This window comes from Simochromis diagramma, unplaced genomic scaffold, assembly GCF_900408965.1.
Source record: "Simochromis diagramma unplaced genomic scaffold, fSimDia1.1 OVJJ01000685.1, whole genome shotgun sequence".
In the NCBI taxonomy this organism is placed as follows: Eukaryota; Metazoa; Chordata; class Actinopteri; order Cichliformes; family Cichlidae; genus Simochromis; species Simochromis diagramma.
Genome location: NW_024387477.1, coordinates 6,421,572 through 6,444,483, shown reverse-complemented (window position 1 = coordinate 6,444,483; position 22,912 = coordinate 6,421,572). Strand labels below are relative to the sequence as shown.

Sequence of the window (22,912 nt, the reverse complement as noted above, 5' to 3'; positions counted from 1 at the left end):
TTAAACACTTAACATGCTAACTGCAGCCTTTAGAGCCTGAAATGTAGCTCTTGGGTTGTTTGCAATTTCTCTGAGCATTGCACGGTTTGATCTTGGGGTGAACTGACTGGGACAACAATACATTCGCTGCTGGTACGATTGTGGATTCACACCTGAATGTTCCAGAGCAGCTGCTTTTATAAAGGTGATCATCAGTTAATCGTTTGCATTTCATTAGCAGCACCCAGCAGCCACTTACCATCCTTCTATGGAAGCAGTGAGGATGCACTTAGTTTTTCCACACACTGCTTCTGCATTTAGGCTTAATCTTTGTCAAATGCATAATGATATAATATCGTGTTGTTCATCTCAGGTTATATTTACCTAAATTTAAGATCTGATTAGGACCTGATTATTTGTATTGTCTCCTTAAATGTACTTTCCTTTTTACATGGCTGTATGAGACGTGATATATTGTCTTATCATATATTAGTTGCCTTTAATACTGCTCTAAAGCCACCTTAATGTGCTCTCAGATTATTTTTTTTTAACTATCTGCCGGGACCAATCTGACCTTTGTAGTTTTTACTATTTGCCACAAAGGACTACAAAGCGTCTTAAACTTATAAGGATTAATGAAGTAATGCAATCTAGTATATGCAGTATATGCAAATGCAAGAAATGAAGAACTGAAGCTAAGCAGGGGAAGAGGAGATAAAACATAATTGGTAAAGTGCCTGAGCTTGATCGGGGACTTCCACTGCAACTGTACTGCTGGGTTCATATTGTTCTCCTGAGTGTTAAAAAGCACCAATCATTTTAAAGGGCTTTACTTTGTGCACGTTTTTTCCAACTAATCACAACTTTGTTTTTACCCAGAGAAAGTCATGACGAGCTTACTTACTGCTTCCTAGCAGAGAAATGTCAAGATGACGATATACAGAGAAAATGGCATAGTTTCTGAATGTCACCCTCTCTTTCCCCTGTGATTTTCACCTTTTCTCCAGCGTTTCGATGTGTCTTCAGTTTTCCTTTGTCACAGGGTGCTAAACCATGCTTCTTCATCCCCCTAAATTGCGCTCTTTCTGATAACGTAAAAAAAAAATGTCTTAGTTGCACTCAAGTAGAAAGGAAAAGGATTCTGGAGGAGCAGAATCCTTAACAAAAACTGTAGAGGCTTTGTTTATTTTCACAGAGCTTACTTTTCTGTGTCATATATATTCATCAACAGATATTAAAGCTGATTAAAGTACACTGTCACACCTTATTCAGATTAATCTCACACAGTGCAGTGTTTCTACCCTTGTGCAAGTTGATCCACTCCACAACAGTCTCCCCACCCATCTAAGCCCAGCTCTGCCTTCAGCATCCGCCTCCTTCTATTATTATTAAATTTCCCAAAGGCAGTATTGTTGATTTGACTGTAGCATACTGCTTTCGGGTGAACTGCTCCATGAAAGTAAACCTCCTCCTGTGACAGCATGCTGGTTTAATATTAAGAATTAGGTTCAATAAAGTTATTAGTCTCTCTGAAAAAAGAATTTAAACCCTAATTTCAAAGAATGCATTTAATGATCCAAACTCAAAGCTAACTTGAAAATGTTGCACACTTATAGTCTGTAATTTGATACACATTCATCAACATATGTATTTGCAAAGCACTTTACAGTGGTAATACACACAGACGCACGCTGGACCAGAGGCACGTTGGAACAAATTACTAACCCTTAAAAACTGACCGAATTAGTGGTCACTTTTTTTATTGGATCTAGTGGTTATATTCTAATTTAATTTGGTACTGTGTTTTACACATAAGTTGTGATTTCAGTCTCTCTCATTTGGTGTTTAGATTTCAAAACTACTTAGTTAAGATGCATTCTTCTAAAATGACATGCATTAGATTTCAAATTGTGATAAATGGCACCACTGTACATGAAGGGAAAGAAAGAGATCCTATTCTTAACTACTCTGTGAAATGGAGACGAACTAGTGAGCCGTACTGTCGATTCCTCTGACGGGGTTCATATTCATACATTTTATTTACACATGTTCAATAAGTATGTGGATGTTGACGCAGCCTTAGAATATGCAATAATAATGTGAGCGAAAATCATAAATGTGGCAAACAGGGAAGTCTTAAAATAACTTGTGAACTGACAATAATAACTTTTTACCTTGAAAATGACTGAAAAAGAGACAAAAACCTTCAGGAAGCCTGGAGAACTGTTGCTGAAGACCACTTCTGTCACAGTCCTGAGTCTGTGGACTGTGTTTTTCTGTTATTCTCTATTAGTTCTCCTTGAATTCATGATGTGTTTTTGCTAGCCTCTTGGTTTTGATTTCTGTCTCTAGTATTCCGAGCTCCTTAGTTCCTTAGCATTTCTTGTGTTCTAGTTCTTAGGTTGTGGTTCTGTGCTACTTCTGTTTAGTGTACAGTCATTTTTGCCAGTGTGTTCATTTGTTCTCTGTCAGCTGTATCCCCTAGTCAAGTCCTCGTCTGTTATGTTTCCTGTTTTACTTTGAAAGTCTGTGTATTATTATTCAATGTGTTGATTTTTGCTTCACCTTTGTCTTGTCATGTCAGATGACTCTCAGCTGTGCTCTCCTCCTGTTTCACATTCCCTAATCACCTCAGTTTGTATTCAAGCCCTGTGTTTTTTCCCTGCCAGTTGTTGCGTCCTCCACGTTAGTTGTGTGTGAGTCCCTTGTCTTGTATCGTCAGCTCATATCAAGTCACCAAGTATTCTTGGTTTACTTAACCTTCCTAGTTGGAGTTTTATTTTTGTGTGGCCAAGTTTCTTATGCCAGCAAATAAAGCTGCCACTTTTGAGTTAACTATTCTGTCTCGGAGTCCTGCACTTGGGTCCAGCCATTGCCAGCCACACAGCTCACCGTGACAGTTTCTGACTCCTTGGAAAAATATAAAGAAACGAGGAGTGAAAACTTTTGCACAGCACTTCTTCTTCTTGTGGCTGCTCCCTTTAGGGGTTGTTACAGCAGATCATCTTCTTCCATCTCCTGCTATCCCTAGCATCCTCCTCCGTCACATTGACTCTATGCATGTCCTCCTTCATTACATCCATGAATCTTCTCTGAGGTCTTCCTCTTTTCCTCCTGTCTGGACGCTCTAGCTTCAAGTTTCCATAATTTTTCCTCAATCTGCACATGTCCAGACCATCTCGAACTTGCCTCTCTAACCTTATCTGTGTCGATCCTCGACGCCCCCAATGAAAACCTCCTCATTCTCTTCATAGCTGCCCTCACTCTCTTCTTACTAATCCTCTGAACTTCCCGATTCACTAACCGTCCTCCACACCATCCCTTCTCCTGTCTCGCATTGTATTGATTCATAAGTGTTAGTTAATTTCCATCTCTATCCTTAATCATCCTAACCTACTGTACATCCTTTCCAGTTTAATCTCTCTGCCTAACCAACCAGTACAACTCCTGCTCTCTTTCCTTAGTGTTCAGTCTCACATACATGCATACCTTTTCCTTTGAATACTACTACACTTCCTCATTTTACCACCAGGTCTCCTTGCCTTCTTTCCTCTGCCTTGAGACTACACCCAACACCTTCCTGGCAGTTTCCCTCACCACTTCAGCTCTACGTTCCCAGCCATCTGGTATCGCTTCACTACCACCTAGAGCCTGCCTCAACCCCTCCCTGAACTCTGCACAGAATTCTTTCATCAAAGTCCACCATTTAACCCCTGCTTCTCACTTTACTTGCTTCGTCTTCTTAGTTTCTAAAGTCATTCTGCATACCGTCATCCAATGCTGCCTAGGTACTTTCTCCCCTGACGCCACTTTTCAGTCTTCTATCTATTTCAGATTGCACCCTCTGCATAAGATGTAATCTACCCGTGTGCACCTTCCCCCTATTCTTATACATCACCCCATTTTTCCACCCTCTTCTTCAAGTACATGTTCACCACAGCCATTTCCATCCTCTTCACAAAATCCACTACATCTGTCGTTACAGGTTTCTCTCCTCAACACCATACCTACCTAACACCTCACCTCCTCGTTACCTCTGTTCCCTTCACCCATATGTCGCTGCAGCCTGCTCCAATCACTACTCTCTTCCCCCGGAAACACTCTCCACCGCTTCATCCAACTTACCATACAATTCTGCTTTTACTTCTACCTGGCATCCAATTTGTGGGCATACAACATGACTACATTTCAGCTTCAAACTTCATGATTCTCATTCTCATGATTCTGCCTGACGCTCTTCACCTCCACAAAACTATTCAGATACTCTTCCTTCAAGATTAATCCTGCTCCATTTCTCTTCCCATCTAAACCATGGTGGAACAGCTTGAATCCACCTCCGATGCTCCTGGCTTTGCTTCCCCTTTTGCACCGTATTTTCAAGACACCCTGAGTTAAGATTTTGTGATTAGATATAAGATTGCAATCCTGGTTAGGTGGGAGTTTTTCCTCAGTGAAGAATGTTTTTTGTTTTTTGTTTTTCAACTTATGAAACAAAGTTCAAACCTAAGTGCATCCGTGTGTGTGTGTGAGGAATGGAAAAAAAAAAGTGCTCATAATCAGAGATGGGCAGTAACGCGTTACTTGTAACGCGTTACTGTAATCCGATTACTTTTTTCAAGTAACGAGTAAAGTAAGGGATTACTATTGCAAAAACGGTAATTAGATTACCGTTACTTTCCCGTAGTAACGCTGCGTTACTGCGTTACTGATTTTTTTGCGAGAATGTCTCATGACAGTGACGTAAGCGAGTGCGACGTTCGTGACAACAGCTGTGTGCAGATCAACAATGGATCATATATCGAGTGCGGGAGAGAGTATGAGCGTGCAGCGTTTAAAGCGTGGAAGTACTGACCTTACTTTGAGTTAGATTCCATAAAAAGTGACAAAAACATTAGCGTCCGTTGTGCGTGGGAAGAAAACTTCTTTTTACAGCGAAAAAAACCCCTAAACTTCCGAGCAAGCACCGAGAGCGCTACGACGTAATGGGAAACTCACAGAGAATTTCCCATTGTTCAACTGACGGCTGTGGCACACCTGCACCAGGGTAAACCTCCGCCTACCCCACTACTGCTTTACAGGTGAAAATAGAGCAACAGGACCGCTAGTCTTTGATTTTATTTATTTTCTGCTGTGTTTTACTTGCATCTATTTGAAAGAGTGAGTGTAAACACAAAAAAATATTTTGTTTTATGTGCTGGAATGTGCAGAAAATAGGTTTAAATGTTAAATAAATTTCTTCCAGTCAGAGAATGTTGCATATAATTAAATTTAAAGTTAAAAGATTAAAACTAATAAAACAAGATTTAAAAAGAGACTTTTCCATTTGATTAGATTTTATATGATATATATCAGTAACTAATTATATGTAATTAGTTACTGATTACTTTTTTCAAGTAATTTGACCAACACTGCTCGTAATACATAATCAGATTCCACCATGGAGTGTGTTTTGCATATTTAGCTCTGGTAATTTTTTATGGATCATCTCCCTGCAGTACAAATAGAAGTGGGCTCTATCCCGGGGAAGCTTGTTGTAAAATCCCTCGTGCCACAACCTCCTGGTGTTGCATTAAGATTTAATTTCCAGTAAAACAATGAGTCTTAACATGCATCAGAGCTATTTAAAGTCCAAGAGAGAGCAACAAGTGTTGCTCGCATGGCTCTCCATCAGCAGTCACAAGACCTCAACCCCAGTGAATATTTGGCATCATTTGAGGAAGAAAATTTTCAAACAACATCACAAGACATGCTCTGGGATGCTCTAAAAGCAAGCTGGAATTTTGTGTTTTGTGTGGTAGAAGGAAAGAAAAAGTTACGTGAGGTGTGAGTTCTGATAAAAGCAAACAGTGAACAAAACCAGACTTTTAAGAGGGTTTCAAACACTGAGAGCAGTATCGCTGTGGCAGAGGCGGAGTGGAAAATCTGATTAGTGACCAATTGCATGTAATCTGGGGTTTTAGGCTGTATCCACACTGATAAACCTGAAAACACATTTTTCTCTCCTGCTGGGCTTTGTATCCGTGCCAGAACTGCTCTTTGCAGTTTCGAAATCGAGCTTTTTGGGACTGCTGACTATATTAGTTGAATCTGACAGCGCACGTTTCTTACATAACTTAGGAACAACCCTCATGGTCTTTTATAGATGCTCCAACCATGCTCTGATCATAATTATTCATCCCTTGTCAGTCTTCACGTTCATTAAATATATTTCTGACCTTGACACACACCAGTTTTAAACTATGATTAACTTTATTCACTTCCACTGAGGTTGGTTTTGGTCAGTGGGTTTGCTTATTTTGCCTCCACATCTCTCCGCCTCTGTTTAATTCTCTAATAGCTGATCACATGAGAGAGTAACGCAGGGAAGCTGCTATAACCGTAAAGTTGATGATGTCCGTGATGATGTCAGAGCCTCGGAGTGGAAAATTCAAGACAAATACACATCTGTGTAACGCTTGGCAGTAACATGTTTGATAGGTGATCCCATCGCTGGTACGGGTTTGAATGCAGATCCACTGGGGAAACAGACACACAGAACCAGCATCAGCACGTGTATGCACAAGCATCACAATGAAGGATGATCCACTCATTTACATCCTCTGTGTACACAAAAGTACGTACTAATGCACAGCCTATAGTGATGTGTTACAGTGGACTCAAAAATCCTGGGAAACTTGCCTGGATGACGACAAAAAATCTAAGATGTTTTGATCAAGTTTTCTTTGAATTTTCAACCTCAGGCTGCAACCCATGTTTATTTGCACAAGAGACATGACATGATGTCCCTTTAAACCAACGTAGAGATGCATGTTAATGCCAGATGTGAACAGGGTGAATGTAAGGCTCCTTGTAATTCAGCACACTCTGTCATCTGTTATGACTTTGCAGACTTGCTACATTTTAAAGGTAACAGCTATGCATGTCACCTTCAGTCTACTGCTTAATTATGTTGTCTATGTGCTCATCTTCAAGCCACCGTAACATCTTAATGTGTTCTGAATTTTGATTGATTCGACTGCACATGTCACATCCACATTTTAAACTTTATTCTCTTAATCATCTGATTTATTTCATGCATGCAGGCAGAGAAGAGCTCTCTCTGCGGATGGCTCTCTAAAGCACCGCATTCAAAGCGGCTTCCCTCTTATTAGTTCTGGTGCTCATCAAATTTTTACACCGTGGTGCTCGAGGGTTTAAAGTCAATACTCTTAAAGTCACTGAGTGCCATCGTGTTTAATTTGTACGTGAGCGGTCACAGTTGTTGGAGATCAGCTCCAAATCACCCAACAATCTGCTTCCCATTCACTCGCCAGCTAATAAACCCGCGAGGCAGGTTTAAGACTGCTGCAGTGCACGCTCGTGTCACATCCACATCCAGCGCTCTCCTTCGATCACCGCGGTGCATGTAAACGTTCGCTCCACCACGAGTTCTGCCACACTGCTCACCTGAAAATTATGCTGACGTGCGCTGCTGTCGCTGGCGTCCGTACAGCATTCATACGCCTTCCTGCACCACGAATCCAGTCGCATTTTAATACTTTCAAATGTCTTACATCAACACTGTGCACACACGTTCCCATAATCATCTTTTTCATTTGAGTCGACGTCCTGAAAGCTAAGCCTTCTGATTGTGACAAGTTCTGACTGTGATTCCTGCGTGACTGAATATGTTTATGGTTGTCTACAAACTCTGCATTAAGAACAAAACCAGTTTTGTGTTAGAATTTGTGCTCCGGTTTAAAAAAAATAAGCCAAAAGTAAACAGTGTGGCTCATTTATGTGTTCAAACGGTTTGAGCAATGACAGAAAGTTAAATTAAAGCAGATTGTGGCTCCACAGATGATCCCTGTTAATGCTTTTGGTCTTCAACATTATTACTGAATGAATTCAGGCTGAGTTTGAGTTTGAGCAGAGGTCCAAACACAAACAGTATTTTTTTTACTGTTAGAGAGATAGATTTTCAAGTAGCATCAGCATTACTGTGAGAGAGCTGTGCTACTGCAACATTTTAATATTCAGTGAAGTTTTTACAGTCAGTGCCGGCCCGTCAGGTTTAACTCCAGCAACTCCTGAGGAGCATCAGCTCACGTTTTCTGCATTCTCTGTAATGTTTCAGCAGCAGAGTGGAAAATGTGTCAGATGTGCAGCTTTTCTGATATCATCATAATGCTGGTTTCATCTGTAATTCAGGCAAATAAAAAAGAAAGAAAGATTTTGGCTTCCTTTCTCCCAGCAGAGACCGGAGTGTATGGAATCCATAATTGAATTTATGTTGTCTCTGGTGGGAAAATATTAAGTGAAGCTGGGCTGGAAGGGCTCTGCTCCACTGAGATAGGAGGGAGAAGTCAGTGCAGATGAGAGGTGAGGAGGAAAATGTGATTTATATGTTAGCCTGAATCATGAAAAGGACTCCTGTCAAACCTTTGATTGAATCACAGCTGGAACGCATTCAGGTTTAAGCGCTGAACAGGTGCTGCTTGTAGCAAGGATTGCGGAGAGGAAGGCAGGATGACCCGTCTACCTCGACCGGCTTCAGTAACGAAATGTGAACACAAGAGTGAGATCTCCCTTTGAAAAGAGCTGAAAATCGCATTTTAAAAGGGCGAGCGGGGCAAACCCCTACGAATAAGAAAAGTAAAGGTGGACTGAAAGTTATTATCATTTCAAATTAAAGTCTACTTCAGAAACATAATCATATAAATACAAACACAGTTGATGGACCTGTTCTCTAAAACTGCTACTTGTTCATTTCGTACTTGGTTAATCATTGCTTGATTGCGAGTTTGCTTACTAACTAATTTCTTTCAGGACTCTAAGAAAATACCTGACATTTTTTTAATCACTTTTTTCCTGAGCTTTGGATGAAAAGGTGGACAACACTTCATTCAATGGAGGATATAGTGATTTGATCCCCTGCTGGATTTGTAAGTTTGCTCACTTACAAAGAAATGAACAGTCTGTGGTTTTTACATTAGTTTAATATTAATGAAGAGAGAACAAATATCAACCCATAATCCAGAAAAACAAATGACATAAAAGTTATACATTGATTTGCATGTTACTGAGTGGACTAAGCATTTGATCCCCAAGCAAAGCACAACTTAGTACTTGGTGCAGAAAACCTTGTTGGTCTCAAGTCACTGGTGTAAAAGTCCGAGTCAAGTCACAAGTCTGAAATTTTGAATTTCAAGTCCTTTCGAGTCTTTAAAAAAAAAAAAACGAAAAAATAATGTTGCAGTTATGCTAAATGTAAATATTAGACCATGTAATTTTTAAATCTGTGTTTTTCTCAACACATGACGAAATAGTGAACGTAGAAAATATACACAAATTGTGAAATTGCACCTCTTTAAAATGCAGCTCAATTAAACCTAGCTCCAAGAATAATTTTCACCGACAGTTCTGAGATAAGCTGCATGTTATTCTTGGATGCGGTTGTAGGACCGGCTTTAAAATCGCATGACAAAAATATCATACATATTAAAAAAAAACTGCATCACCAACGTAGCCTGGAAAACATTTGCTAGTTAGATGAAGTCAGCTATCTCATCGTAGCATATTTATATGCATATTTATAATTATACGGTTCTTGGAGTGAGTGCATACACTCATGAAGTTTAGTAACTTCCGGTCACTGCAACAAGCCCAGGTACAGTTTACCGACGGATGGGTACAGGACCTTGAAATGCACCGTGTAGAAAGTAAAGACCATCGTACGTATCATAAGTTTACCAGTCTCACAAATTGTCGTCATAAATACACATTCGTTAACCGTTTATTAATAGGACCTTTGAGCTCAATGGTAATTAATTAGCAGTGGAAATAATTTCTGGTAGCATCACAGAAATGTAGCAGTGACAATAATACTGTATGCTGTAATCGCACTGGGCAATTGGTGATACAAAAAACTGTTTTATCCTGTGAATAAAAGTATATGTTTTTGTCAATGTACCATAATAACAGAAGCGAAACGCAATATTGTGTCAGGACAATTCACTATTTATGCACAATAAACAAAGGAGCGACAATTTCTGTTCAGCGCCAGACTTGCTTGTAACCTATATCACCAATTATGTTAAGAAAAATGACGTATTAACTACTACAGCAGACTGACCTGTGTGGAAATGCTTGGAGCAGACTAACCTGTGAGCTGGAGTGTTCTGGGACGTTATATTTGATCTTTGAATGGCTGCAATCCAGGCCATCCGTCGCCTCTTTGTTACTTGGGAAACATGGCTCGAACAATTTCTCTTCAACGACGTAATCCGATAACAACCGATCTCTTTACCCGTCGGCTTCCCGTGGCTGTCATGCGACCGGCTATTGCAGTTAATAATACAACAGCTTCTTGACATTTTTGTGTTTCTTTTTATCGCTGTGTGACTGATTTCAATTGAAAGCCTGCGTGCGCTAGTACCTCTTGCCACGAGTTCCCAGAATCCTTTGCGGTTTTACCCCTGAGTGACGTCACATTTTCAATCTCTATATAATATGCATGTTAAATTATATATTTGGGGTGAAATATCAAGTCTTTTCAAGTAAACCGGTTCAAGTCCAATTCAAGTCCCAGGTCATTGGTGTAAAAGTCCAAGTCAAGTCACAAGTCTTAGAACATTTTTTCAAGTCAAGTCTAAAGTCATAAAATTAATGACTCGAGTCTGACTCGAGTCCAAGTCATGTGACTCGAGTCCACACCTCTGTGGCAAGCACAGCAGTAAGATGTTTCTTGTGGTTGATCACCAGGTTTGCACACATCTCAGGGGCCACTTTTCTTTATAGAAACTCTCTAAATCCTTTAGATTTCACCCTCCACAGATTTTCTACATGATTCAGTTTGGAGACTGCCCACTCCATGACCTTAATGTGCTTTAGCCACTCCTTTGTTGCCTTGATGATATGTTTTGGGTCAGTATTATGCTGGAAGGCCCAGCCATGACCCATCTTCAGTGTTCTGACTGAGGGAGGATGAAGTCTTCCTGGACCCTCAGCAGAAAAAAGGGCACAAAGTAAAATGTTTCGATCTCTGTGCGTACCGTTTCTGAGCGCACAGAGTCGGCACCTTCTCACCAAGCTGATGATCCACTGACAGCGCTTTGGACTTACTCATGGGTTTTTTTTTTAGCAGATCGAATGCTTATTTCACGGCATGCAAATTAGTTTTTAAATTTTATGTAATTTGGGTTTTTTTCCCCCATTTTTGGTTGATTTTCTGCCCCTATTCATTAAAACGAAACTACCATAAAAATTAGAGACTATTCATTTCTTTGTAAGTGGGCAAACGTATGAATTCAGCAGGGGATCAAAAACTTATTTCCCCTGTTGGATCAGTGCAGCTGGAGTGAGCAGACAGTTAGACAGACCAGAAACAGCCAGCCAGGCCCTGTCTGAAGATTTTAAAAGTTCGCCTACTAGTACTTACAATGCTCACTAATTAATTCTGTTAAAATCCCTATAAGCAGTTTCCAGCTGTCATATTAAACTAAACTAGCAGTCTTATCCTGTCTAAAGATTAAGAATTTTACTTTCTCCTTTAATAGGAAAAAAAAAATCTGTAAAACTCCTGTTTTAGCTATCAGGAAAATTTTGTTCAACTGTGTTCCCAACTTTCAAATCAAAGATCCAAAGAAAAGAGGAGTGGGGGTGGTGGTTGTTGATGAAATCCTCTGCAACTTCACTTCACTTAACTAAAGCAAAGACAGAGGTCGATATATAATTCAGGGTCATTTCAGTGCACTGGTGTGACTTTGAAGCTGTTTTGGCTGCTGACGCTCTGACTCTTGCTTCGAAGAAGGCACGCAGGCATGTCCCAAAACACTAGACTAACCTGGGCCAAGCACACTTCCCCAGTACCTCCTTTTTTAAGCTGGCACTTTCAACTGTTCTTTTGGCATTACTGGCATGTTGCTGGAGTGCTAAATAACACAAGAGCTACTGTACGAGCGTCACCGTAAATAGCAGAGGCAAGTGTTTTCGCTTGATGCGTCTGAAGATAATCAAAGATAAATCTGAAATATTGCCACTGCACCAACTACTGATTAAAAGTCTGACTCTCCATGGATACTCTTTATGGTTGCTAAAGTGAGAATCGAGAGCACCGATGTATTAAATGAAATGCTGCTTGAATTACTGGGAAATGATTTGGAAGGATGCAGTTATACTGTACAATATGCTGCAGGTCTGAGCATTTACAAGAAATTCACAAAGAACTCACAGAGTTCATATATATGATTGACATGTAACTCATACCAAAAGCTAGAGAAGCCACAGAAGCTTTAAAGAGGCTTTTAAAGCTTTCATTGGCTGAGTAATTCAGCATAAAGCAATGAAAGAAAATAAAGAAAAAACACTTTACAATACAGACAGTGAGGAGACCACAGCAAAGCAAGGTCAGGGCTGGATTAACCCAATGTTGAGGTCCCTGGGCAAAAATCAGTTTTATTTATTTTTATTTAGATTATTTGATTTCACTTAAACTTGTTTGTTCTGGATGTAAGCTCAATGGCAACAGAAACAATAAAGGGAAATGCCACCAGTTTCACACATTAAACGCAGGTAGTGAGCCCTAGTCTGGTTCAACCTGTGAAATTGAGACTCCCAGCAGAAACAACAGCAGCGCTTCTTCCAGCAAATTTCCCAAAACAATATTTTTACAACAAGCTAGTGGTTTATAATTAGTGTCACTATTATAAGGTCAAGTACCAAAGAGGAAGAGAGGATCGGGGAGGATGAGCAAACTAATAAGATGTGAGAGATTGCAGACGGTCTCCCATTTCCTGTGTCAACAAAGTGTCTTTTATGCACCATTCTGGTCATTTCTGGTAGAAGGATTTTACTGTAACCATGGTTATGAAGATTTGTTTACCTTAATAAAGCAGCAAATTTTAATCCAAATCATAGTCTGTCCCTAAGATGAATCAAGCTGCTTAAAGCCAATTTCTTTTAGCTTTCACTTGAAAAAAACCCTTTATTGTTATAAACAATCGTTGAGTTCAGAGGTTGTAAAATGAGGGAAGTGTTGCTTACATTGAAAGTTACACAAGGTTTGTCCCATCAAGTCTGAGAAAATGGTTCTCCTTCAGCATTGGGGAAGAGTTGCTATCCCAAGGGAAGGAGTTTGACCATCCCCGAGTGATGCTAACACCGAGTTTGAGATGGATGGGTGGATTGATTAATTCCACTGTGGTGAAAACAGACCCGAGCTAGATGACAAAGCTTTCCATTTACCAGTCCATCAGTTTTCCAGCCTTCTACAACAGTCACAAGCACTGAGTAGTTCATTTTCCATTCGGTTCACGTTTATTTACATAGCACTGAATGACAACAACAGTCACCTCGAGGTTCTTCATACTGTACAGTAAAGACATTACAGTATTCTGGAGAAAACCTCGAGATAACACTTTGAACTAATGGGAAGGAAAAACTCCCTATTTAACAGGAAGAAACCTCCGGCACAACCAGGCTCAGGGAGGAGCAGCCATCTGCTACAACCAGTTGGGAGTGAAGGGAAAGAGAAAAAAAAGAAAGAAAGAGAAGACAAAAGAAAGAGAGGAGCAGGAAACCAGACTAACACGGAGTAACGAAGAGAAAAGAGAAAAATGTAACGACATCCTGCAGGGGTTCATAAACGCCTAGGGAGTGAAAAGAGGTGAGTGGAGATGTGCTAAGTGCATCGCATGAGGTCCTCCAGCAGTCTGAGCATATAGCAGCATTACTAAGAAAGGATTTAGGGTCACCTGATCCAACCCAAACTATAAGTCTTATCAAAAAGGAAAGTTTTAAGTCTATTATTAAAAGCAGAGAGGGAGTCTATCTCCCAAATTCATACTGGGAGCTGGTTCCACAGATACAGGCTCTGCTTACCGCTCTACTTTTATAAACTTTGGGAACCACAACAAAGCCTCAGTAAGTCTGAAAGCAAAATACTCTGTTGGGATAATATGATACTATAAGATCTTTAAGCTATGATGGGGCCTGATCAGTCAAGACTTTGCATGCAAACACAAGGATTTTAAAATCAATTCTAGGTTCAACAGGGAGCCAATGAAGAGAAAGAGGTTCCTGTTGGTGCTCTCACCGCAGCGTTTTGGATCAACTGGAGAATTTTTAGAAGAACCTGATAATAATGCATTGCATATCCTCCATTGGGTGGCTGTGCTGAGCTGAGATAACGTGACATATCTGGACATGTAGAGGTAAATCTGCATGTTCAAACTCTATTGACATAAGCTACATGTGGTAGTTCAGACATCTAATAATGATCTCTTCCAGGGCACATTCCCTTTGAAGGTAACTACGGTGGCCCTGACAGGTCAAATGCACAGTAATTTAAGAAAACACCAGCATGTAGAAAAATGCTGCAAAAACACACGAAACACAGCAGAAGTAAAAATATAACACAATGGAAATGGAAAAAAAAAATGTCACAAAACACAATAGAAGTGTTTTTGGGGAGTCATTAGTGCAGATATGACAGAAGCCAAAATATAAGAAGGACTCCACTGACACACGCTTTAAAAGAAGAAGAGGAGGATGCATCGGTATCGGTGACACAGATGCCTGTTTACTGTTCACTCCACGACTGTTCCTTCACGTTATCGTCTCCCCCAAAACACTTGTGTCGTGTTTAGTGAGATTTTAAGCTGCTGCCGCCATGAAAAAAATGGACAGAAACTGGGATATTCCCGTTTTTCTCTTGTGAGTTTGTATTGAAATGCAACAAGGAATCACTTGAGGGCCGTTGACAAAGATAATGTGAGCTTACTCATTGACAAAGGCTCCCTTTCACAATACAGGGCCTCGATATGAAGTCAGACTCTGAGAGCCACTTCAACACTTTGAGCTCGGTTTGTATTTTGAGTTTCCAAACGAATTTACATGTCGTTAAATTACCACAAACTAATTTTCCAACTTGTATGCATCCAGGGCCCAGTCGCCTAATTAAGCACAGCCGGTAATCCACAGCGCAGAGAGAAACACACTGAAACACACTGTGATTATTTACTGAGGAGCAAGTGTGCGAGGACTCAGGAATGACCTGTAATTAATGAATGTGCGTTCCTCTTTAAAAACGCACTAGGCTCCTTCACCTCAGTTGGCACACAATGAATAAACGACACTCAAAATTAAAAGAATTCATCTTAAAAACTTATGAAAGAAACCAGTGATGGTCATCTACTGTGCAGTCATAGCTGTTTCCAAACTATACAGTGACAGTTTATTCCTCTGTGTTTATGCTGCGTCACAGATCTAAAAGGAAGCGTTATACTTATAAAACGTTCTCACTTTTCATTGTGCATTTTAACGTTACACTGAAGGGAAATGAGTTTGCTGTCTCTGTAATATCACTCTGAGCCCTTTATGAGAAAAAACAACAACTTCTTATCACAAAATTACATGTCAGAGGCACAATCTGAAGCACATATCAAATATACATTACATGGGAGGAGAGAAGAACACCAATATTAAATCAACTATCTCAACTCAATATACAGTATCAACACTGTTTCTCCTAATCTGACACTCAACAAGAAAAAAAACCCCAAAACAATAAAAAAACATGCCAGTTTTCAGACGTCCGCTTCTGCGTCCACGGCCTTTCTTTGAAGCTTTCTTTTAGGAAAAGCAGGACAGTGTTTCTGAGCTGTTTGGCAATAAATAAAGAAATAAAACACAGAATGCCTGATGATTTGGGAAACCATTCATTAAGGCGGAAACCACAACACTTCTTGGTCTTACTTTTTGGGTTTAAATCCGTCACTGGTGTTTTATGCTGAATTTACCAGCAATCTGAGGGTAAAACAAATAGGCTGTTCACTGGGGGCGTCGGGAGTAGCACAATAACAGACTTTGACTTTGTCTTTGTGATTTTTGAAAAAGTCTTGCTCTTTAAATACTACATTCATTACAAACACATTTCATAAATAGTGCGCGAACCACACCGCGAACCACACCGCGCGAACAAATACTTATGACTTACAGTACTTTGTACAACAATCCGGTAGTTTGTAACAGGCCGCCTGAGGTGCTGTAGGATTTACATGACTGTTTGTTCTAAAGTTTGTCTGCCGTAAAATCGTCTTAAATTTTTTTCTTACTCTGTTTCCTTCAAATATAAAACAACCATATATTGGATTATTGGGTCCCACGATTAAGAAGTGTGTACATTTAGTAGTTGTAACTAATGCTTTTCAATATTTACATTCTATATGGTGAATATATAATTTGATCTTGCTCTACACACCATTAAAAACTGATTGTGGGTTGGCAGGGTGTTAGGTACGGAAGAGGATTAGGGCCACTGGGGGGAAAAAAAAGTGGGCACATCTTTTTTTTTCTTCTTTTCCTGAATTCTGAGAAAAAAGTCAGAATTCTGACTTTTTTCTCAGAATTCTGAAAAAAAATAATTTTGATGAAAAAGTCAGAATTCTGACTTTAATCTCAGAATTCTGACTTTAATCTCAGAATTCTGACTTTTTTCTCTGATTTTTTTTCCAGTGGCCCTAATCCTCTTGGTTATGAAGATTTGTTTACCTTCCCTGGACTTAAACCAGGGAAGTTCTGCCTGTCTTTAAGATTGAATTAAAGAAATATTAATTAGAAGGTCGGCTGGATGATGATGAACTCATGGATTTGTGTCCTGTTTGGAGTTTTTTTGTCTTCCCTTATTTTTTTTACCCCTGATTAATCTCCTTTTCGTATGCTTTTTACTTTCACTTTCTCCCTGGTTAGGCTTAGGCATCCAAAACTACTCGGTAAGGTTTAAGATCAAGATTAGCGACTTGAGGTAACTGTTGTTCTGATTTGGCTATATAAAGAAAAATGAATGATTTACAGATCAAAATAACACTCTACTGTTGTAACATTACCCATGATGAAAACAGACTTATTTTGATTTCCCTATTACTACTCCTAATTAACCCCTTATAGTCTGAAATATGAAGTAATTGCCATATATGACTTTTTCTATATCTGACTTTTTTCAATTTTTTCATTGCTTAAAAATGTATTGTGATTTTTTTTTCAGTGTTTCGGGGGGAACAAATCACACTGGTGATGTAGATGTTTAAAAAAAAACTGTATGTGTCAATTATGATACAGTAGGGGTTGATGACCTATTTCTTTGGTAACGTCTGAGCTGCTGGTGGAAGAACCATGAGAAATTATTAGTAGATCGCCAACCAAGGCCTCATATAAGGTGGAAAGTAAATGGATGGATATGCAAAATAATGATGTAAATTATGTATTCACCATTAGTAAAGCCATCAGTTCCAACACAGGAGCCCTTATAAATAGTTCCTTCTTGGAAAATGGTGCTGATAGCTGTCACATACGCTCAGAATGAACATGCCACCATGTGTGTTAACATTATCCGTCAAACACATAATAAAGCTGACTCCTTCTATCACCCTCCCATAGAAAGAGTCCTGAACATCACATCATTTCACACACTCAGCATGTGAACGCTTATCCAGCAAGCTGCACTTCAGTGTTGCAACTGACCAGCAAGAGACTGGAAGTACAGTTTATGAAGGCTAATGGAAACACTGAGGCTAAAAGAGAAATTGAACATTACTTCCACTTTCCTGTTTTTTTCAGCTGCGGTTGCTTTTGCTGCTCGTGCTTCAGCTGCTCATGCCATTACGTTAGGTGGTATGAGTTTATGGTGATTCCATCCATCCGAGCTCCTTTCTTCTGTGTTAAGCAGCAATATATTTACATGTACATATGTGTATATATAGAAAAAAAAGTTAGATGACTGTACAGCGGTAGTTGGGGTCGTTTGTCGTGCTGGAGCCATCTGTTTTGACCACCGTCACCTTGGAGGAGTGCTGGGAGCTGTGCAGCGCGTTCTTTCGGCACAGACGCTCACGGTAATTCTGGGCGAAGATGAGCAACATGAGCGGATTGATGCAGCTGTGAGAGTAGCTGAGGCAGATGCTGATGTTGTAGGCATAGACGAAAGCGACGGTTGGCTTGTTGTTGCTCAGGTTGATCACCTGGATGACGTGGTAGGGCGACCAGCAGATCAGGAACAGGGCGATGACCATGAGGACCATCTTAGTGGCTCTTTTAGCCCAAACAGACTGCTTACGCTTGACCCGACGTATGGAGCTGAACACGTGGTAGAGGGTGAGCGAGTAGAAGGTGCTGATGATGATGAGGGGGATGATGAAGCCCAGGATAGACTGGTAGAGAGTGTACCAGTACATATCTTCAGGCCCGTCCAGGTACATCATACACACCTCCAAATGCTGCCTGCTCACAACCTTGGCGTACATCATGACGGGGACGGAGAGGAGGAAGCTGCCCAGCCACACCAGAATATTGATGATGATGGTCCACTGCACGGTCCTCTTTTCTGAGGTGGGATGGACAATAGCTATGTACCTGTGAGGGACAATGCACTGTGTAAAAAGTATGACCACTCTCTTGAACACAAATGGTAAAAGCAGCTTTGCCAGAGTGCATGCAAGTGCAGGATTTTGCTTGGATGGTCATTTTCATGCTGGATGAGCTCAGGCTACCCAATGAGATACAAGGTACTATGTCAGAGATACACAATCATTAAAGTGATGATTGCACTGATAAATCAGCATAATTTAATAAGAGTCATTTAGCAAGAGGATGTAAACACATTTCCATATGGATTGTGCTTCAGTTTGAAGAGCCAGAAAAATCATTTTGCCATTACATGCAATCATTTAAGTAGAGCCAGGGACTGTCTGCATGTTTGCGCCTGACCTTTCTGTTGCGATTTAGCAGGCGTGGACACAAAAACACTCCTGTAATTTCCTCCATGACATGCTGCTAAATTGCCATTGCTCTCTTATCATTAATTTAGTATACTGATCATTCACAGCCATTCGTGTCCTGAGCTCAGGTTGAATATGTTTGCTATATGCCCAAATACCCCCACTTCAGACTGTCAAAACACTAGATAGCCCTGCACTATTTTATGTGCTAAAAAGTTGTCCCTAGATGATTTTTAGGTTTGCATAGAGGAAGAATACTACAGTTTACCTCTATGCAAAGAACCAGCAGCCCTTTGGGTATTGTGTTTCAAATAAACAAACACTTGTACGTATCTAAAACCTATAAATCCAACAGCATTGGGGCATTAAAACATGAGTCACTCATCTGTAAATGTTTTTACAATTATTTAGGTCTTCTGTTAATTGGGAACACGATCATGTTGGTATCCACAAACCTCCCATGAAATGAAATTACACAGCAGCCCGAGATAAAGTGGCCTTTGTTGGGACAAACAGCAGGGAATTCAAAGAAAAGCACCGTAATGGCAGTTTGGACTTTACCTAATAAGAAATTAAGGGAAAAAAATTATGCAATTAAAGTATGAGCAGATGTTGAGCAGATGATGTATGCTTTCTTTGAGAGGTAACATTGATATCAGAAATAAGGGGCAACTCAAATAAACTCCGATAATCAGATATCAAAAATGTGATTTGGAAACTCGGGAAAATCAGCTGCTTTTTGTTTTAGGTTTCCATGAGTTTCACTGCCATTTGACTCAAGACTACAGACTAAAATTATGTGCCTTGAAAGGGAAGAAGTTTTGATTTTTTTTAAAAAGGATTGTTTGATCTTTTCCTCAGTGTTTGCTACAGTTAAGCCTTTGTCTTTGTTTTCCCCGTTAAAGAAGTGATTTAAAATGATGAAGCTGAATTGATGTGATATAAAGCTCCGATGATTCACAACCTAAATGGCAAAGCAAATAAGAAACCTGTGAGGAATTCTTCCTGTGGAGGTGGTGCCGCTAAATCGGAGCAGATTTATCCGGTCCAGTGACCCCCCTTGCAGAAATGTATTATGTGTATTATTCTGAAGATGTGTGCAATCATACCTCTGTCAAAGCCACCTGATCCAGATTATGTCTAAATGGAGATGTTTATCACTTCAGCTCTTCGGCGTGAGGGCTCATTTAATGTCCTGAATGTGTTCAGCTCACAGACCCGACACATTTATATAGGGAAGATTGTGTTTTCATGGGTTGTTACTCGCATGAAAAAACCCACTCAGTGGTACATTTTTAGAAGGAGTGCCTTTCAAAAGAAATGAAAGCTTCACTTGCACCCACTGAGGCTGGCTATGTATGAGGCTGAACAAATGAGCATGAGCATGGATTTCTGTTTTCAAACAGAAAACTCTGGAAATGAGATTTAAAAACACCTACTGTGGAATAAAATAAAGACAGTGAGTACAAAGTGGATACCAGACAACTACTTTTACTTATTTTCAGCTAATATTGGGTTGTTATTATCTTAATTTTTTGCACGGATAAATACATTTATTTGTTGTTAGCATGCTTTGGAGGATATCTTTTGTTTTGTTTTTTTCTAAAAGAAAAAATATTAAAATATCTTCATGGATTGGGAACAACTCTGTGAGATGTGTGGATTTCAACACTTACCGATCAATGCACAACACAGTGACAATCCCCACTGTGGTGAACTGGTTGCTGACATCCACCACAACGACCGCTTTGCACATGAAGTTTCCGAAAACCCACTGCCTGTCTCTGACCAGCTGGTGAATGTTGAAGGGCATCACAAGCAAGAAGAGCATATCTGCTATTGCCAGGTTAAGCACGTAGATGTCTGATACCATTTTCTTCTTGCACGCTGCCACCGCGTAGATAACCAGCCCGTTGGCAACAACTCCAACTGAGCACAGGATGCCATAAATGGAAGGGAATATGTGCATGAAAGTGGTGATGTCGATCTGACTGTAAGGCGAGGGAGTTGAATTCTGACATGACTGATCAGCGAAGCTGTCTGTTTGGTTGTTTTTGCACAACATGCCAGTGTCATTCATCTTCAGCTCGTCCTCACAGTCACCTCGGCGTGGTCAGTAATTAAGTGGCGCACCGTGCGCTCCGGGATCCCCTCAAGCCCGAGCTTCAAACTTAGGGCGGCAAACTTTGGCTCTCTCTCCAAAAGCGCGTATCCGCTTCTCTGCCCTGGCTTTCACTTACAAGGATTATATGATTTAGCACAAGAGGAGGGAAAAAAGCAGTGTCCAATCCAGGCTGACTCCACTAGCAAAGATATCGTTCCGAAGATGTTTATATGTGGGAGCAAATTAGGATCCAAATGTTTACTGTGCGCTTCTGCCGCGAGCTTCAACGGACACCAGTGTTCCCTCCTTGTAGAGGATCACGCTCCGCGTTGTGTAATGAGAGGAGCAAATCACAAATCGGCACTTTAACCTCATGACAAGAAATGTGGGGGGGGAGTAAAAAAAAAACATTTAGTGAGACATTTTTGATCATAGGGGCGTTTCCAGGATTTTTTCCCATTTAAACGAGGCGGCACACCCACAGTTTCTGCGCCTTTACGCTTCTACTTCTTTCTGGGTGTAGGTTAAGATTCAAGCTTCGTGGATCAAAGAGGACTTCCTGCTTAAACTTTAAGACGACAAACTGAAAGAATCTCTTTTCAAGTTCTTTCAAAGCGTTTAAGGCGTTAAAAAAAAGTTGGAAACAAATCTGAGGTTCAGACTGCAGATAGCTGTAGCGTGCCCCCCTTCCACCCTTCTCTTGTTTCACTTAATTTTTTTTACATAAAACAAAAGATCTGTCTCCCTTTGGGGGATTTACCTAGATTTCCAGACGATCTTTAAACATTCTTCTCTTTTGCTTTCTCTAAATTATGATTAGCTTCAACTTCAGCAAATTAAGGCTATCGCTGGCAATTAAGTTTTCCTGTGGTGAATAAGCCCTAAAGGCTCCTGTCTAACCCTGCTATCAAAGATGTGATTTTCTTTGGAGCTTTGTTCTGACATCGCTGGGAGCAGCTATAAAGGACAGGAGCTGATCCAGAATCTGAAGCAGCTCAACGTAGAGAGGGCTCTGCTGGGATCTCATCACAGGTCATCCGGCAGGAATATATATTGGAGGTTTCCTCGTGCCGGTTTCAGGGGCTGTTTGTTCATTCCCCGTAGTGCTTTCTTTCTGTTCCACCAACCATTCAAAGACGCATATAATATAATTATTTTTCACACAGGTCCTCCACATAAAATATACATTATACTTTTGCCAGTTCTCTCTTGTCCAAAACACACAGCCCACCTGCCTCAGCAAGCTCTTTAAACTCAGCTCTGAAATGAGTTTTGCATTTAATTATCTTGATCCTCCACACCAGCCCTCCTTCATGCAGAGATGGACGGGTAATTGCTGTGATCTAGAGTACCTGTGCAGATTCTATCTACAAGTCAAAAACATGCAGAGTGACTAAAAGCAAGGCCGTTCGCTGCGTTTTGACTGAGGCCCCTCCACTTTGATATCAGCAATTCAAGGACAGGAGATGTGACTACGTTTCAAATAGAGGATTTGCATAATAATGTCCCCCCGCAGTATCAGAAGTCATTTGCTTTGCTTAAATGTTTTTGAGCAAATCCTTGAGATCAAGGACTAATCCATTGTTTGCATTTATTTTATTTAGTGTTGCATAACTTCATACTCTCTACATGGGCTCCTGTGGAATATTATATAAGAAGTGCGAGTCCCTCAGAAGGTCCTGATTTCTTTTCGATATATTTCTTCGTTGTATATCTCACTGGGTGGATGCTCCCCTACACAAGTTACCCCTAGAATGAATTCTAAGGACTTTTATTGTCCTCTGATAGTTTACAGATATCAGCATCAGTGACGTCATGAGTCATCATTGGACAGCTTCTTTTTTGCCTTTTCCTGCGTGGGTTTCTTCTGGGTTTCTTCCACAGTCCAAAGGCAGAGTTTGTTGGTTTAATTTTCTAAACTGGCATACCGGCTGTAGGTGTGGGTGTGAGATGAATCAAGCTCTCGAAGCACAGAGAATCAATGTATGTGTGAATGGATCAGTTTGGCTTGTTGTGAAAGATGGCTTTAGGCGGTTAGTGTGACTACAAAAGCTGTCCATTTCCATTCTTTTCAAAA

The 22,912-nt window shown here is 40.3% G+C and overlaps 1 protein-coding gene across 1 annotated transcript; it reads right to left on the bottom strand.

Annotated features, from left to right (window-relative positions):
* Window positions 1-17,275: 17,275 nt before the first annotated feature.
* LOC120724110 (melanin-concentrating hormone receptor 2) lies at window positions 17,276-21,257 on the bottom strand. The gene is made up of 2 exons (XM_040016079.1): window positions 20,408-21,257; window positions 17,276-18,366 (listed from the first exon to the last, which is right to left on the bottom strand). The coding sequence occupies exons 1-2, from the start codon at window positions 20,809-20,811 to the stop codon at window positions 17,727-17,729; spliced, it is 1,044 nt and encodes a 347-aa protein (XP_039872013.1). The 5' UTR covers window positions 20,812-21,257; the 3' UTR covers window positions 17,276-17,726.
* Window positions 21,258-22,912: the final 1,655 nt, after the last annotated feature.